The sequence below is a fragment of the Oryx dammah genome, unplaced genomic scaffold (genome assembly GCF_014754425.2).
Source record: "Oryx dammah isolate SB20612 unplaced genomic scaffold, SCBI_Odam_1.1 HiC_scaffold_21, whole genome shotgun sequence".
Taxonomy (NCBI): Eukaryota; Metazoa; Chordata; class Mammalia; order Artiodactyla; family Bovidae; genus Oryx; species Oryx dammah.
The window spans coordinates 30,979,909-30,995,772 of record NW_024070205.1 but is presented as its reverse complement, the minus strand read 5'-3'; the positions used below and the strand labels follow the sequence as shown (position 1 = coordinate 30,995,772).

General features: G+C 56.3%; 1 protein-coding gene across 2 annotated transcripts in view; it reads right to left on the bottom strand.

Annotated features, from left to right (window-relative positions):
• The window catches only part of PRDM16 (PR/SET domain 16), a 338,801-nt gene that overhangs the window by 31,923 nt on the left and 291,014 nt on the right, over positions 1-15,864 (bottom strand). For both annotated transcript variants that reach the window (XM_040264180.1, XM_040264181.1), the window contains exons 5-8: positions 11,997-12,099; positions 5,183-5,396; positions 3,206-3,353; positions 2,598-2,751 (exon numbers count right to left, since the gene is read on the bottom strand). In XM_040264180.1, coding sequence (XP_040120114.1) covers positions 2,598-2,751; positions 3,206-3,353; positions 5,183-5,396; positions 11,997-12,099 — 619 coding nt within the window. The remainder of the gene's footprint in view (positions 1-2,597; positions 2,752-3,205; positions 3,354-5,182; positions 5,397-11,996; positions 12,100-15,864) is intronic.

The following is a 15,864-nucleotide window of genomic DNA, read 5'->3' as shown; positions in this document are numbered from 1 at the left end:
TTATATTAACGGCTCTGCCTTCCTGACTGTCTGGCTTGGCGGGACGTTTTCAAGGCTGAGGGGGAAGAGCACTGCCTCGTTTAATCAAATCTGCCCTTTCTGGGAGGAGGCTGGTGCAGAGGGGCCGCTCGCTGCTCCTTGGGAAGGTCTATAAATACCCTCAGGCCGCCTGCCGACCCTCGGGGGAAGAGAGGCCACTCCCTGGTTCAGGGCTCCTGGCCAGACGAGTGACACCTTGCTACGTTCCCGGCCCTTGAAGAGGCTCAGTGACGCCCTCCGTCCCCCACAGTGGGGCTCCGTGGCACCTCATCAGTGGCTTCTGCCATCCTGAGCTTGGAAATGGCACCCTCCCAGGGCAACTCCCGGTGTGCGTGGTGGGGGTGGCTCGGGGACCAGTGGCCACGCCTGGGTGAAGGGAGCCTGGGACCTTTGCTTCCCATCCGCCCAGTCACACGAGAAAGGGGTCCTGATGAAATGCTGGGGCTACAGAGAGCCCTCTGGGAGACTGAGGTCCTTGGCGAGGTGGGTCCTGGTCCTGTGATGGCTGACAGAGCTGGTGAAGGGAGCTGGCTTCCTGCAGGGGCTGGGAAAGGCCCAAGCAGTCCACCATGAGCTGGACGTGGGACCAGTGCCTGGTGGAGTGTACCCATGCCCTGCGGGATGCAGAGGGCCCCTGGCCAGTGCTTGTGCTGGTCAGCAGTTTCTTTTCCTGTAAAGTATGCATGTGGATTGTGTGTGTGTGCACATGCACACACACACACACACTCTCAAGAAGTGCATTTTCCCTGATTGAGGGAGTGGGTGACCCAGGTGAGATGGGGGCTCAGTCACCTCTAGCAAGATAGCTGGAAGCCTAGATTCAGGGCAGTGGGCAGGAGGGGAGCACAGCCCCAGCTTCTCAACAAAGGCCTGACCAGCCAGAGAGTATGGCCTCTTTGGGGGAGCAGTCCAGTCCTGTGAGACCCCCACATTGGTGAAACCACTGAGATCCAAGTCCTCAAGTTCCCAGAGTTAGCTCCTCCCACCCCCAACATTGATGTGCTGGGACCCGAGAGGTCCCAGGCCACCCAGCCTGGGGTCAGCAGCCAGGCCCCTGGAGCTGCAGCAGGGCCTTGAAGGCCTGGTCACTTCACACTGCCAAGACTGTTTCCTTCTCTGTCACTTCCCTTCGGTTGGACACAGCATGGTCCCTGGTCCGTCAGGTTTTGTAAGGGTGCTGTGAACTCATATGTGTAAAATGATGGCTCAGCACAACCTCGTGTGGACAATGACTCAGCACAATCTTATGTGAATGACCCTTAGTGTGATGCTGATGTGAAGGATGAGTCGGGACAATCTTGTGTGATGCTGACTCAGCAGAATACTGGTGTGAACTGAGTCAGGACAACACTGGTGAGTTAAGCTGGCTGATGAGTCAGCTCTGTGTTGGTGTGAACAGTGACTCAGCACAATCTTTTTTTTTTTTTTTTTCAGCACAATCTTATGTGCATGACTCCCAGTGCAATGCTGGTGTGAACGATGAATCAGGTCAAGGTCCTGTGAATGCTGACTCAGCAGAATGCTCACGTGAACCATGAGCCAGGACAACGCTGCTGAGTTACGCTGGCTGATGAGTCAGCTTTGTGTTGGTGTGAACAGTGACTCAGCACAATCTCAAGTGAGATGACTTGGTGCAATGCTAGACAGAAGAACCTTCAATATCTCCTAAACTCTTGAGAAGTAGGGTCATGCTCCTGCATTGGCCCACTAGATTCCCAGGACCTAACCCTGTGACTTCTGACTCCTCTCCTATTACTTCCCTCCCCAGGCACACCACAAGCTCAAGGCTTCTGTGCTCACAGCACCCTGTCATGAGTCTTCTTGGCGGGCACCCTGTCATTCTCACCCCACCCCTTGCCCACCTCCTCGAGCTCTCTGCCAGAACTTGGGTCACTCATAGACCATCCCACCTCCCAGCATATGGGCCAGATGGCACCTACTTGGGCACCTGGAGAGCCTCCTGACCCTGCAGCCCTCCTCCCACCCTAGTGATGGCTTAGCTTCCGTCTCCTCCACTGGCAGGTCAATGGCATGTGGACAGGGGTCCAGTTATTCATGGCTGGCCCCTGCCACCCAGGCATGCAGCCTGGGGTCCCCAAAGGCTGCAGGTGGGTGGGAAGCACTGATATTATCACACCTGCTGGAGCTCTGGGCAGCCTGTGTGTGTGGGGAAGGGGAGGCAGGGAGGGAAAAGGTAAGTTGCTGGCTTCTCTGCAGGACCACAGGGATCTTCACTACCCACTGCCCACCTCTAGCCACTGGACGAGTGAGCCACAGGGAGGACCCAAGGGGCGCAAGAGGGGAAAGTGAGGCCAGAGCAAGATGGATCCCAGAATAAGAGGGTGCGAGGGAGCAGGGTAATGATAAAGTGGTGCCAGGAGGCAGCCACCCCTGGGCAGAGGGATTGGCAGCTGCCACAAGTATTTTCTGGACAGATGGGGTCCCACAAGCAGGGAAGAGCCTGAGGACTTCACCCTTTGGCTGACCCCCAAGCACTCCCCACCCTGGGCATGCCGGGAGGGAGATGGGCAGGGGGCTGGGCAGGGCCCCTCACTCACATATAAAAGGTTTCACGGTGCTGTGGATGTGCTTGTGCTGCTTGAGGCCCGAGGAGGTGGCGAAGGTCTTCCCGCAGTCCGGGCAGGCGTGGGCCCGGGCGCCCACGTGCTGGGAGCGGATGTGTCGCTGTAGGTTGCTGGGGTCTGTGAACACCTGGGGACACAGACTCCGGTGCGTCACATCCTGTCGGTTGCTCCCTGTGGACCCCGGGTCAGGTCACGGGATGGGGGTCTCACTGGGTGCTCTGCCCACTGCCCTGAGCCTGGCCGGACCGGTCTCTGCTGGGGCAGTGACATGCTAGATGGCCTTAGGTGGGCTGTCAGGCTTCCCTGGACTCTGGTTCTTCAACAATAATTCTCGAGAGAACTGTGGCCCTGAGGGTGCTCCAGACAGGAGCCCAGAAGCTTTAAGCTCCAGGTCTTTGACCCAGGAGTCTGTCCTGCCATGTAGGTGGGAACCTGAGAGGACCTGGTCTGGCCGCCCTCTCCTTCCCCATTGTGCAGCCCCGCACACTTCCTGTCTTCCTCTCAAATGACTGGGGGCCCCTGGTCCCCACGCGTGCTCTGTGTCTTGGCTCGGGTGGGGCTGGCGGGGTGAGCCCGGTTACCTTCACACAGTTTTCACATTCGAAGCGCTTGCCGCTGTCGTGGGACATCTGGTGGCGGATGAGGTTGGACTTCCAGTTGAAGGCCTTGGGACACTGGTCACACTTGTACTCTCGCTCCTCCGTGTGGACAACCATGTGCTGCTCCAAGCTGCACACGGGAGACCGGGATCACCAGGGGCCCGGAGGGTAGGGCCTCCTCCCCGCCCCTCAGAGCCCCTGCCACCTCCTGCTCCGAGAGCAGCGAGAGGCCTGGCAGCCAGTCTGTCTGCCTCCTGCCTGGACAGGGCAACTGCGTGGACCAGCAGACATGGCCTTCCCACATTGGATGGCGGGGGGAAGTCAGGGCATGGATGGAGTTCGGGCCCTCACCCAAGACCACCTGCAGGCGTCCAGAGCCAGGCGGGGCCCCAGCTCACACTTCTGTATTTCAAGACAAACTTCCCCTTGATGCTAACCTTGGGCCTAACAAAAAATGGGTCTAGAAACTTCCAAAATTGCTACGAGTCCCAGAGGAGCCCCGGAGTGGGGGTGCGGCCCAGGAAACCTAAGGCCACCTCTTTGAGTGCCCAGAGCGTGGCCCCTGGCCAAGCCAGACTGAAAGGCTCCCCGCCACACACACACCACAGGGGTGGCGGGAGTGAGCAAGGGGTCTCCAAGTGAGATGTGATGGGAAGGCAGGCGCAGCTGTCGGGAGGGGTGAACTGGGATGAACAGGCCGCCTGGAGCCCGCCCCCACTACCTCGGGGGATGCCCCACTTCTCCTCCTGTCCCAGGTATGACCGTTAATCTTCATGAGCAAAGCAGCAATACATCACGGCCCGTTAATTACGGGGCCCAGCCATCCATTTAGATCAGAAACGCCTGGTTCTCCAGCACCCGGCAGATTGTATCTTTTCCCCTGTTGTTAATTGTGATTTATGTGTTTATGTAAAGAAAACACGGGTCCTCTTGAGCAGTGCTTACCGCCAAGGGCCTCGGTCGAGATTTGCCCAAACTCTTATTTTCTCAGTCATCCGTTCTGGGTGGAGGGTTTCCCGTCCCCAGGGGGCTGTGACGGGATTGGCATTCAATTTCCCTCCATCCTACAGCCAGTTAGTGACCTGATGGGGTTTCACTCTGACTTTGCAGGGGCTGCCCCAGAGGAAATCCTCAGAGGTGGAGGACGGACACAGGTTGTGAAGGTCTTCACCGGTCCCTGAAGCCTGGGGACTTGAGGGCCTGGTTCTCCCCACTGGGGTCCCCAGCTCCCAGGTCCTGACTCCTGCCTTGCCTTGGGGCCTGGGAGGCTGCGTCCGACCATCACATGGCTGGCTGGACATCAGTGCCCACATCCGTGAAGTCTCCTGGGACAGGTGGAGGCTTCCATGGGACACAGAGGCTGGTACCTGGGGTTGGGGGTGAAGGGACCCCTGGGTGGCCCCTTCCTGCCCACATCCACTGTCTGGGAAGGAGTCTGCATGTGTCCAGAGGGTCAGGCCACTCCAGAACCCCTTGGGCAGCGTCCCCCAGCCTGGCCCTGGACCTCACCCTGGAAATGGTCCTGGGGCTTGACCCTTGCATATCTGGGGGACTGGCCTGTGTTCCTGACTTCCTTCAAGTCTGTCCCCACAGCTCAACCCTGGTGACATGATGGGCGGTGTGCAGCAGTGGCTCCAGTGGGTGCCTTGAGGATCCTCTGTGGGTGGGGAAGCTCTGACCAGGGGCCAGGCCTTTAGGGTCAGGGTGTGAGCTGTGACCTCCAACTGCCAGCTCACGGGCCTGCATTGTCCCCAAGAGCAGATGAGTGGGCTGGGTTCCTGCCCAAAGGCATATCTCCATGCCATTTACAGCCTTGGGTTTCTCAGCCTGGGCAGGCTGGAGGGCCCAAGGCTGACCTCTACCCTTCTCAGGGCTCCCCCTGTGCTCCCAGGGCCAACTGACCCAGCTGTCTGTGATGCCCCTGGGGGGTGAGGGAGGCGGGCGGGGGAGGGGCTGCACCTGTACTTGGTGGGGAACATCCGCTCGCAGTCCTTGCACTCGTGGGCCTGCCCGTCACCACCGCCACCGCCCAGGCCCTCAGGCTTGAGCTCCTCAGTGAGGCCCTCATAGAGCGCGGCCCCCACTGAGCTGCACGCGTACTTCTTGTGGCGCCGCAGGTCCAGCTTGGACGGGAAGAGCTCGTCACATGCGTCACAGCGGAACGTGGGCTCCTCTGCAGGGGAGAGAGGACCAGCGTGGGGTGGCGCTCAGGACCCACTCCAGGCCCACCCAGGCCCGGGGGCTGCAGGGGGTGCGGGGAGCCCGCAGGCCTGCCCCCAGGCTCTGGCATCCTTCCTGCTCACGTCCTGTGCTGAGAGAGGCTGCCCCAGGGACCCAGAGGGACCCTAGAGTCCACCATAAGGAATCCTGATGAGTGTTGGGCTCCGCGCCGGCCGGGAGCAGAGAAGGAAGCCAGGCTAAGTGCTTTGTGTATGAATTAGGAGGAGAGACGGCTGGGCTCTGGTGCGTATCATAAACGATTGTCAAGGTCAAACAAATAAAAAGGAGGCGGCTACTATGAAGTTTACGAGGCAGCATCCTGCGGACCCTGCCAAGCCAGACAGCTTGGAGCTGTGAGTCCCGCGGAATGACCTCCGAGCCATTCTCTGCCCGTGGCTGCCTGGACCCAGCTTCTCCCCAGAGTAGGGGCCCCCTCTCCCCTGCAGAGGACCACCCCGTGTCCCTCAGGTCTGGACAGAGAACCCGCACAAATGAATCAAAAGGTGTTCTTGTGAGTGGCTGTGTGAACGCGTGTGCTCCTTGTGCACGGGTATGCAGCTGTGTGTGAACTTGGGTGAATACTCCAGCATGTCTGCCTCCTTCTCGGGGCACTTTTGCATGGGTGTGTAGGCATTTTCGTGCATTTGTGCTCATGTTTGTGCTGGTGCCATGTGTATTCCTGTGTATGTGTGCACGTGTTTCTCTCTGTGGCTAGTATGAAAATTTGCATGTCTACGTAGCTTCATGCGTGTACGCCTGCATTTGTGCATGTTTGTGTGTTCATGTGTGTGCTTACTTGGCACATGTGAATGGATGGGTTTCTGTGCATGCATATGTGTTATGTGCGCACACATGTGTGCATGTTAAGTGTACACATTTGTGTGCATGACTGCCCATGAGTTAGTGTGTTGGGTGTGCATGTGTATTTGCGAGTGCGTGCACATTTGTGGGTGAATACACACTTATATGCACACGTTTGTGTCTCTGAATGTGTGTCTGAGTTGTGATTGTATTTGTGCATGTTTCAGTGTGTTGGTGTGAATCTGTGTGGGCGTGTGTGCATTTATGTGTGAGAGTGTGCATGTACACATGATCAAGGACCTCTGGGCCCCACAGTGGGCAGAGCCTTGACCTTGGGCTGGATGCTAACTGGAGGGGCCTGACCCTGAGGGGTACAGAAGCCAGGGAGGTGGGGACATGGAGGGAGGCGGGGGACTGCCTCCTGCCCCCTCCTTGTGGCAGAAGGGCCACCGTCAATGTCCCAGATTGCTGAGGAGGGAGGGGTGGCTAGGCAACACGAGCCTGTGGCCAGGGTTTGGGGGGAAGAGGGGGCTGGACTACAGGCAGGGAGGCCTCTTCGAGACTGGAAGCTTCCCTGGGCCTGAGGGCGGACGCACTGCTCCCACAGACCCCTGAGGGTGGGGTCTGGCCACACCTGGCACCCCTACCGGTGGGCGCCCAAGGGAGACACTCCTGTGGGATCCAGCCCTGAGAGGCCCCTGGCTGAGCCCCCGGGCCTTGGACAACACTCTGGGACACACGGGGAGGCAGCTGTCATCTTCCCTGGGAGCCTGGGGGACATGCATGTGTTGGGGGAGCCAGGCCCGGTGCTGACCAGACACAACCAAGTCCTGGTGTCCCAGCCCACTGGCCAACGTGAGGCGGCTGTCAGGAACGGTCTTGCTCGTGGGAAATCAAGAACTAGACAGGGAAGCAGCGCCTGCTTAGAGTCTGCGGAGTCTGGGGGTGATACCCAGTCCTGCTCTGTGTGCAGGGACCTGAGCTTAGCTAGGAGCTTGGAAGGCTGTGCCCTGACCCTTGGACCTGCCCCAGACACAGCCAAGCCATAGGATGGACTGCAGGAGGCCAGAGGGCCAGCTGGTCCCCACCAACCACAGAAGCCTGGGCGGAGGAGGCGGGGACGGCGGCCGCACAGCTGACCCTCGAGCCAGCATCCGTGAACACAAGACCTGTAGGAGCCTGGTGTCCCTGCCACCACGCAGCACTGCAGGCCAGAAGGAAAGGGACGCACTGTGGCTGTCTGGAGAGCTAAGTCAGAGAAGATGCTAAGATGAAGCCCATCAAGGCCCTGGGCCAGTCCTTGGTGCCACAGTGGCACCCCAAACATGATCCCAGGAGGGGTCAGGTGGGCAAGAAAGACACACCTGGAAAATAGCCAATGGCAGGTCTGTAAGACGTTGCCTCTAAAACAGGAGGGAGGGGACTTCCCTGGTGGTCCAGCGGCTAAGATTCTGCGCTCCGAGTGCAGGGGGGCTGAGTTCGATTCCTGGTCAGGGAAGTAGATCCCACAAACTGCAGCTAAAAATTCTGTGTGCTGCAACTAAGACCCGGCACAGCCAAATAAATAAATAAATATTTTAAAAAACGACAACAAATAAAAATAAAGCAGAAGGGAGCCTGGATGCTGCTTCAGATAAGTGTCCGCTGTGAGTTTAGCACCTGCGGTAGGGCGCCTCCACGTGGCCGGCCTGGTGCCCGGGAACGTTATCATGCTTCCTCCCCCGAGCCTCGCATCAAGCCGCAGGTTTTATCACCGGTACACGGAGGCCAGGGCAGGCCGCCTGGCTTGCCTGGGGCATCCGGAGGTGAAGTGGCAGAGCTGGTACCCACCCTTCTCTCTGCTGGGTGGGTGCCTGGGGGCAGGCGGCTGAGTCCCAGTTTCCCGCTGAGGGTATAAGAAAGGCACCCTGTGTGGCTTGTACATGGTGAGGCGATGCCAGTGCCCCTGCCCCCTACAATCTCTCACAGGGCTTCTCTGTCCTTAGAAACATGGGGTCCTTCCCACTGGAACCAAGAACACCATCTTAGAACACAACCGGATGCCCAGGCCGCACAAAACCGCTGTTGTGGGTTTGCTCTGACTTCCTGGGCTGGAATGAGGCTGAGAGGGGCCCTCCCACCAGCATTACGAGGAAGTGAGAAATGTCGGTTCGTATCTTACTCTTTTATGCTAAGCGTGCTAAGTCACTTCAGTCGTGTCCGACTCTTTGTGACCCATATGGACTGTAGCCTGCCAGGCTCATCTGTCCATGGAGATTCTCCAGGCAAGAATACTGGAGTGAGTTGCCATGCCCTCCTCCAGGAGTTCTTCCCAACCCAGGGATTGAACTTGTGTCTCTTACATCTCTTGCATTGACGGGCAGGTTCTTTACCACGAACGTCACTCTTTCTGGACCCAAAACAGTCACTGAAATTGAAATTTGAAAAGAAAAGAAGGGCCAACCCCACCTTTTCATAGCACTGACCAACTTATTTTTCCAGCTTGGATCTGGAATTTGGATTTATAATGAAAATTCAGCCTGCATCTCACTTCAAAGGCATTGGAGAGTGTTCTGGAGGTGATGGAACCAGTGATGGAGGGTGCCCCCTTCCATGTCCGCATCCCACCGGGGACCCAAGTTTGTTCCTGTCGAAGGACAGAGGCTAGAACAGGACACATCCAAGCCTTGCCCACTCATGCCATGGTGTGGACAGGTGCCCCTCATCTTCCACACAGGTAAAGTTGGCATCAAATACACACCTAGGGCAAGCTGGATGGGGCAAGAAAGATGCGCCTGGACTGGATGGCTTTCACTTTCCCAGCACAAACAACTCCAATCAAAAGAAATACTAGAGCATGTCACACTCTGATTGTATTATGCTACATTGTGTTGTATAGTTATGTTGTATTATGTTATATCTGTCTATCTCATGCTTTATACAAACACGCTGCATCCTCTTGACCTTTCCTGGAGAGGGGGAAAAGTTAGCAATTTTGAGCCATTCTCAAAAGAAAGGCATATTTGAATGGAAATGATTTACTTTATTTTCTCCCAAGAGCAAGAAGTTCTCTTGAAAGAGAAATCTTTCCCCTCTCTACTGAAAAGAGTAAAAACAAAATAAAAAGTTCCTGGAACTAATGAACCTGAAAGTGGCTTCCCTCTGCTCTGAGTCACTTGTAGGAAAATTGGAATTGAATTTCTTTACAAAGCTGCAGCTTTGGAAGAGTGCTGCCAGTCCTGGGTCCACAGGGTTGGGGCCACTCCCCGCAGTGAACTGGCAGAGCAGGTCCCCCACCCCCACCCCCGCCCTCCCTTCTTCCGTGATACCTGGAGGTCATCCTGCCAGAGCCTCTCCCCCCAACAAGAGCAGGCAGCATTGTGACTCAGAACTGAGCTCTCCTCATCTAAACCTGGGGAGGGGGGCTGTGGGCCGGGGCAAATGCTCTGACTTCCGCCCAAATCCAACTAAACGGAGACCATGCTGGCCTGACGTCTTGTGTGTCGAGTCTGAGCCTTGTGTCTGTCTGAAGTTCCCTCGGCAACTTTTCGCGGCAAAGCAGGAATGTAACAGAAAAATAAATCAGTGCCTAATGGCTTCAGGGAACCCAGGGGGACACAATTATGTGGCATCTACATGCTAATCTACAGACTGGAGGCTCAAAAGCCCTCAAGAGCCCACTCCAAGTTCCTGCCGTGATAAGGGGCCCTGCATTCACTGGGACTGGGATAAAAGATTTTTTATGATAATTATCTTAGTGAGGAACATTTTTACATTTTCTTTCTGTGTGATTCAGAGTTAACTGAGGAGGGGTGGCTGTTGGGAGGTGAAGGAGTGATCCTGACAGCCAAGGGTATGAAAAGTCAAATATTTGACGTTGGACTATTATGTGTGGAAAGCAATTAGCCCACAGATGTTTGATAAATTAGGAAAATGCAGACCCAAGTTATTTAAGATCAGGCATTAGAAGAGGGACAGGAATCAAGGTTTCTATAACCTTTTGGAAGGACAGGTCATCATACAAAGAAAACCCCATGGCCCAGCGTGGTCGAATTTATCTTTCTGAGTGCATTATCTAAGATTCACAGGTCTTTTCAACAATTATTTTAAGAAAAATGAGACCATCCCCCTGATACCCAGAGCTTAGCCACCTACTTCCTTTTCTCGAAGGGCTGATTAAAACCAAAGTCTAGAGTAGAGGGTGGGTCGAGTCTATTTTATAGAATTGTCCTTCTCTAGAGAGACCCTTTGGAAGAACTCACGGGCGCAAAGTGCTGCCCCACAAAGGTGGGCCACGCTTGAGGACCGAGAAGGTCACCCTGCTCCTGGGGGCTTCCTGCTAATTCCGACGCCTAGCTCCCTGGCCCAGTCAACCGTTCTCCCAGGCCGTGACACTGGAGTGGTTCCTTAGAGAAACTTGCAGTTAGTGGCATTAATCATTAAGCCTTGGAGTATTTGTGTGTGTGTGTGTGGAGGGGGGCTGTGGGGGGAGAAGGACAGGAAGGGAAAAGCCAGCCTCCCCCTTTCTTTAGCAGGAATGGAATCATCAGCACCAGAGACGGTGAGAAGCAGAGGCTGCCTTCGGCTCACTTGTGGGGTCTCATGCAGAGAAGAGATGCCATCTATTCAGCCACAGCACATAGGGAGTTAACTGACCAGCCTCGTTGCCAAGCAGCTTCCTCCAACTGACTTTTCCTCTGCCACTTAAAAATGGTTCCAGGATCCCAAGGTGAATGGGCACACTGCTTAACAATGTGGATGGAGGAATAGAAGTCTGGAGTTCAGAAATCTGAGCCTGTATGAGCCTGGGGTTTTCTCAAGCATCATCAGAGATGCGCCTGGGTGTGGATGAGCAAGGAATGGAAGTGTGTCTACTGGACACATACTGTGTGACCAGCGGAGACGAAAAGACACTGAGGACGCTTCCTGCAGTCTTGTTGGAAGAGCTTGCTTAGAGGGGTCCTCTGAAGCCCTAAATATTCCCTCTCACCAAATAAACTTCCCTTAACCTTTCTCTCGGAGAAGGCAATGGCACCCCACTCCAGTACTCTTGCCTGGAAAATCCCATGGACGGAGGAGCCTGGAAGGCTGCAGTCCATGGGGTCACTGAGGGTCGGACATGACTGAGAGACTTCACTTTCACTTTTCACTTTCATGCATTGGAGAAGGAAATGGCAACCCACTCCAGTGTTCTTGCCTGGAGAACCCCAGGGATGGGGGAGCCTGATGGGCTGCCGACTGTGGGGTCGCACAGAGTCGGACACGACTGAAGTGACTTAGCAGCAGCAGCAGCAGCAACCTTTCTCTGGGAATTTTTGCTTTTAACTACAGGTGGTCATTGCTTTCAAACACATGGACGGCATCACTGCACTCTCTTAACAGACTGAGACTCTCCTCTGGCACAGAGCTCTAGGGGGCGAATGTTTCCAAGCTGTGAAATGGGTCTTTTTGTTTAAGTCTTGCAGAGAGTATACTGCTGCTGCTAATGATAATTATACAGTTTAAAAACAGCCCCTAGGACTCTCCCACTACAGAGATGTCAGGCAGCATGTCATGTTGTCTCCAGTCCTGTCTGAATTCAGGCTGTGGCCCCCGTAATTCAAGGAAGGAGAAAGCAAAATGCTCAGGTTGAGAAGTTGTTGGGAGGAATTGGTTCTGCCCATCTGGGGCCTGGGGGTTGGACCATGAGCAGCAGCTGGGGGAATCCTCAGCTCCTGTCACGCTGTCCAAGTGATGGAGCATCAGGCCTCTGCTCCTGTGGGTGGGGGCTTACCATCCAGGCTGGGAGGCACCGCCCCCAGAGAGTAGGCGCCTTCTTTCACATGGACCAGCAGCTCTTCTCCTGGCTCAATGTCCTTAATGACTTTATAATAAATCTAGGATGGAGAAACCAGAGAGAAAGGGTCAGCATTGTCGACCTGGCTGCTTTAAAAGCCACATCGTGCACACCCGGCCCGCACGCCATTGACACTGCTCATTGGGGAGCCTGCCCTGCTGGGCCGTTGACCTGCCTTCTAATTGCTGCTAAGAGGTTCCCCTTCGGAACTTGGCAGGATACTCTCAGGAGGACTAGAGTCTATTTTTAGCTAGTTTGATCCAGATTTTGGATAAAGGGGGTGCAAAAGGAAATGGGTGAGGATTAGCCCCGAAGTTCCCGAGCAGGGCGGGTCCTAGCAGGAAATATCAGGTAGAGAGAGTGGCTCCTTTCATCAGAAGTGGAGTCTGGTTCCTTTTGTCAATATGTACGTAAGACACTCTCTGCTGTCTGGGGCCGGGGTGGGGTCTTCACCCTGGAGTGTGGGTTTGGATGTTTATGAAAGTGGCCATGAAGACAGACGGCGGTCCCGTGTGCCAGGTCGGCAGGTGTGAGTCTCAGATGAGTGTGCATGTCTCCCACAGGGGGAGGTGGAGGGGAGCCCGCGCCAGCCACAAGCTCGGTGCCAGCAGCTGTGGGTGTCTGAGATCAGGGATAGCTCTGAAAACAGGGAGGGGTCAGGTGGGGCTCGGGGTAGAGTGTGTAGCCTGGAGCAAGCTCTGAGGGACGAGCGTCCAGCGCCAATACTCTGAGCAGCCCTGTAGCTTGCCAAGGTGTCCCCTGAAAAAGCGCCATCTGCAAGGTGGGTGGTGGCTGTGATCTGGAAAACTCCAGCTACTCAGGAGGGCAGCATGACCAGCGTCGTCTGGGATGAGGCCCAGGGAGCCTGGGAGGCTCTGGGAGAGACTGAGGCCTTCCTTGCCTTTGCCAGTCCCTGCCCAGGGCCCCTGCCCTCCCTGGAGCCCAGGGAGGGGCTCCTCTGGGTGGGGTGCCCACTGTCACGAGGGCAGGGCAGGGCAGGGCAGATGCCAGGAAGCCTGCATCTTAAATCTGGAAACATCAGACAGCAGGCTGCATTTCTGTTAGCCTAGTCCACTGCCTCCCATGCCGGCATGCGATGTTGGGTTTCTCTTCAGAGCACAGTAACCAAGGCACTTCCAGGAGCGCTGAGGCTTGGTCACAGGACTGGCTGGGAGGCCAGGGAAGGATCTGATTTCAGTCCATCTGCCTGGGGAGACCCGGCGGGAGGCTCTTCAGCACCTTCTGGTGGAGGGCCTGGAGGTTGGGCGTCGGGCTGGGCATGATTCAGGTGCCCTGGGGGCTGACCTGTGCACTGCCCGCTCACCTCCCCCCATGCCCCGGGGAGACATCTGGAAGGCTAAGTTTGCCCCCTTTTGTGGGGCTCCTTTCCCTTCTCCCTAGTCCAAGTCCAGCTGTGGATGCCCTCACAGATCACCAGTTTCAACTAACTCCAGAATGACACCAACGTGCTCTCAAAGGGACAACAGAGCCACATGGCTTCCCAAAATTCCCCGCTGAACACGTGGATGGTGGAATGTAACCCGTAGAAGGACACATGTACAGATGTCTTATCAATATGTACTTGCTGGTAATTTCATTTGGCAACTATTCCCTGGCACGTCGCTAAAATAAGGATGAGATTTTTTTAAATGGAGACTAGGCTTCCCAACTGGGACAGGGGTAAAGAATCTTTCTGCCAGTGCAGAAGACACAGGAGATGTGGGTTCCATCTCTGGGTGGGGAAGATCCCCTGGAGTAGGAAGTGGCACCCCACTCCAGTGTTCTTGCTTGGGAAATCCCATGGACAGTGGAGCCTGGTGGACTCCAGTCCCTGGGGCCACAAAGAATCGGACACGACTGAGCAACTGCACAGCACAGAAACTGTACCATATTACCTTCTGTAGTTAAATCAATTGCTGTTAAACTCCCAGTTTTGTATTATTTTATCTAAAATATTACACAGTGCTCACAGCCTTAGAGAAAGAACTTATGGTTTTCAGGTGCGAAGGATGGATGGGGAAAGGGATAGTTAGGGAACTTGGGATGGACATGCACACACTGCTAACTTTAAAATGGATAACCAGCAAGGTCCTATTGTACATACAGCACATGGAACTCTGCTCAACTGTCACGTGGCAGCCTGGCTGGTTGGGGAGTTTGGGGGAGAATGGATACATGTGTATGTATGGCTGAATCCCTTCACTGTCCACCTGAAACTACCACAACATTGTTAACTGGCTACACTCCAATACAAAATATAAAGTTTAAAAGATATTACACAGTGGCTGAAATAATTGTTGTTTTTTTAAAGTCAGACTCCAGCCACTGTATTTTAGAATCAGTCCCAAAGTGCATCTCATGCTGGAACAAAGCCGAGATGAGCCCCTGACCCATCCCACCGCCAGGAGTCACGGCTTATTAATACACAGGCGTAACCGCACTCATCCCAGCGGTGAGCCAGCGCATCCAGCAAGTGCAGGCTTAATGCGCCCGCCAGCCGCTCCGTTCTTGCGTGCAGGCTGCTGGTGGCTTCCCGAGGGTCTCCGTTAGAGGGCAATGTGGACCCGCCCGCAGCATCCTCCCCCGCTAGGCCTGCGCCCCGCGAGGGCCCGGAACAGGAGAGGCCGGCGGCGCGCTCAGACCTGTGTCCCCAGATGCTGGACTTCTGCTCCCGCCGGTCTTCCGGGGCTGACGCGGCTCACCGCCCCGCCTCCGCCTCTGGCTCTGCGTCCCCCTCCGACACTTTTGAGGGCCACTCACCCTTCCAGGACCCCTAATCCCCCTCCCAACAGGGCCACCAGGTCTCCCCGGGGACCCCACCCGCCTTCTAGGATCGCAGGACTTCCTTCCCTCCCTCCCCCGAACCCCTCCAAGGGCCCGGGACCCGCAGACATCCCCCTCCCACCTCCGAACTCGGAGTTTACTCCGGTCTCATCCCCAACGCCCTTCGCCTCCTGCCCGCCCTCCAGGACTGCCGGATCTTCTGAGACGCCCCCTCGCTCCCCACTCCCACCCCACCGTGCACCCCCACCCCGTCCCAGGTCCGAGGGCTGCGGATTCAGTCCTCGGACTCCCTTGGAGGGAACCGACCCTTCCCAGCCGGTGGGTCTAGCGCGCCGGCAAGGAAAGCAGTTCCGTGTGCGGCGGGCGCCCCCTACCAGTCCCACTCCTCGGGACAGACGGTGGTCCCGGCTCCCGGAGGGGGCGCGAGCACCGGACACGCAGCGCGCGAGCAGTCGGCCCGGGCCGCCGGGACTTTGAGCGGCTAGGCTGAGTTAATAGCTACATTAGAGTTGATCGCAGAGCCTGCGGCCGGACTGGGGGCAGCGTGTGTCCCCGACCTGCCTCCACCTGGAGAAAGGGGCGCAGCTGCGAACGGGGAAAGCGCACGAACTTTTCCAAACTCAGCCAGGCCGCCTTGCCTTCGCTAAGGGCACCGGGCTCCGCGGATCCGCCCTGGTCCACACAAAGGCGGCAGGCACTTTTACGACCTGTTCCCAGCAGCACAAAGGCCTTATCTTCCTGTCTGCGGGGTCTCTTCCTGGTCTGCGGGGTCAGGCGACTTCCTGGGACAAAGGCCGGGCTGAGGTGGGACTGAGTCTCCTGACTGCTAGGGCACAAGTTGTGCAGTTACCGTACCGCCGGCCCCTTCCCTGCTCCGCCGGTGATAAATTCTTACTGTGTATGTGTGCTTAGTTGTGTCCGATTCCGTTTCCACCCCAGGGACTGTAACTCGCCAGGCTCCTCTGTCTATGGGATTTTCCAGGCAAGAATACTGGAGTGGGTTGCTGTATCCTCCTCTAGC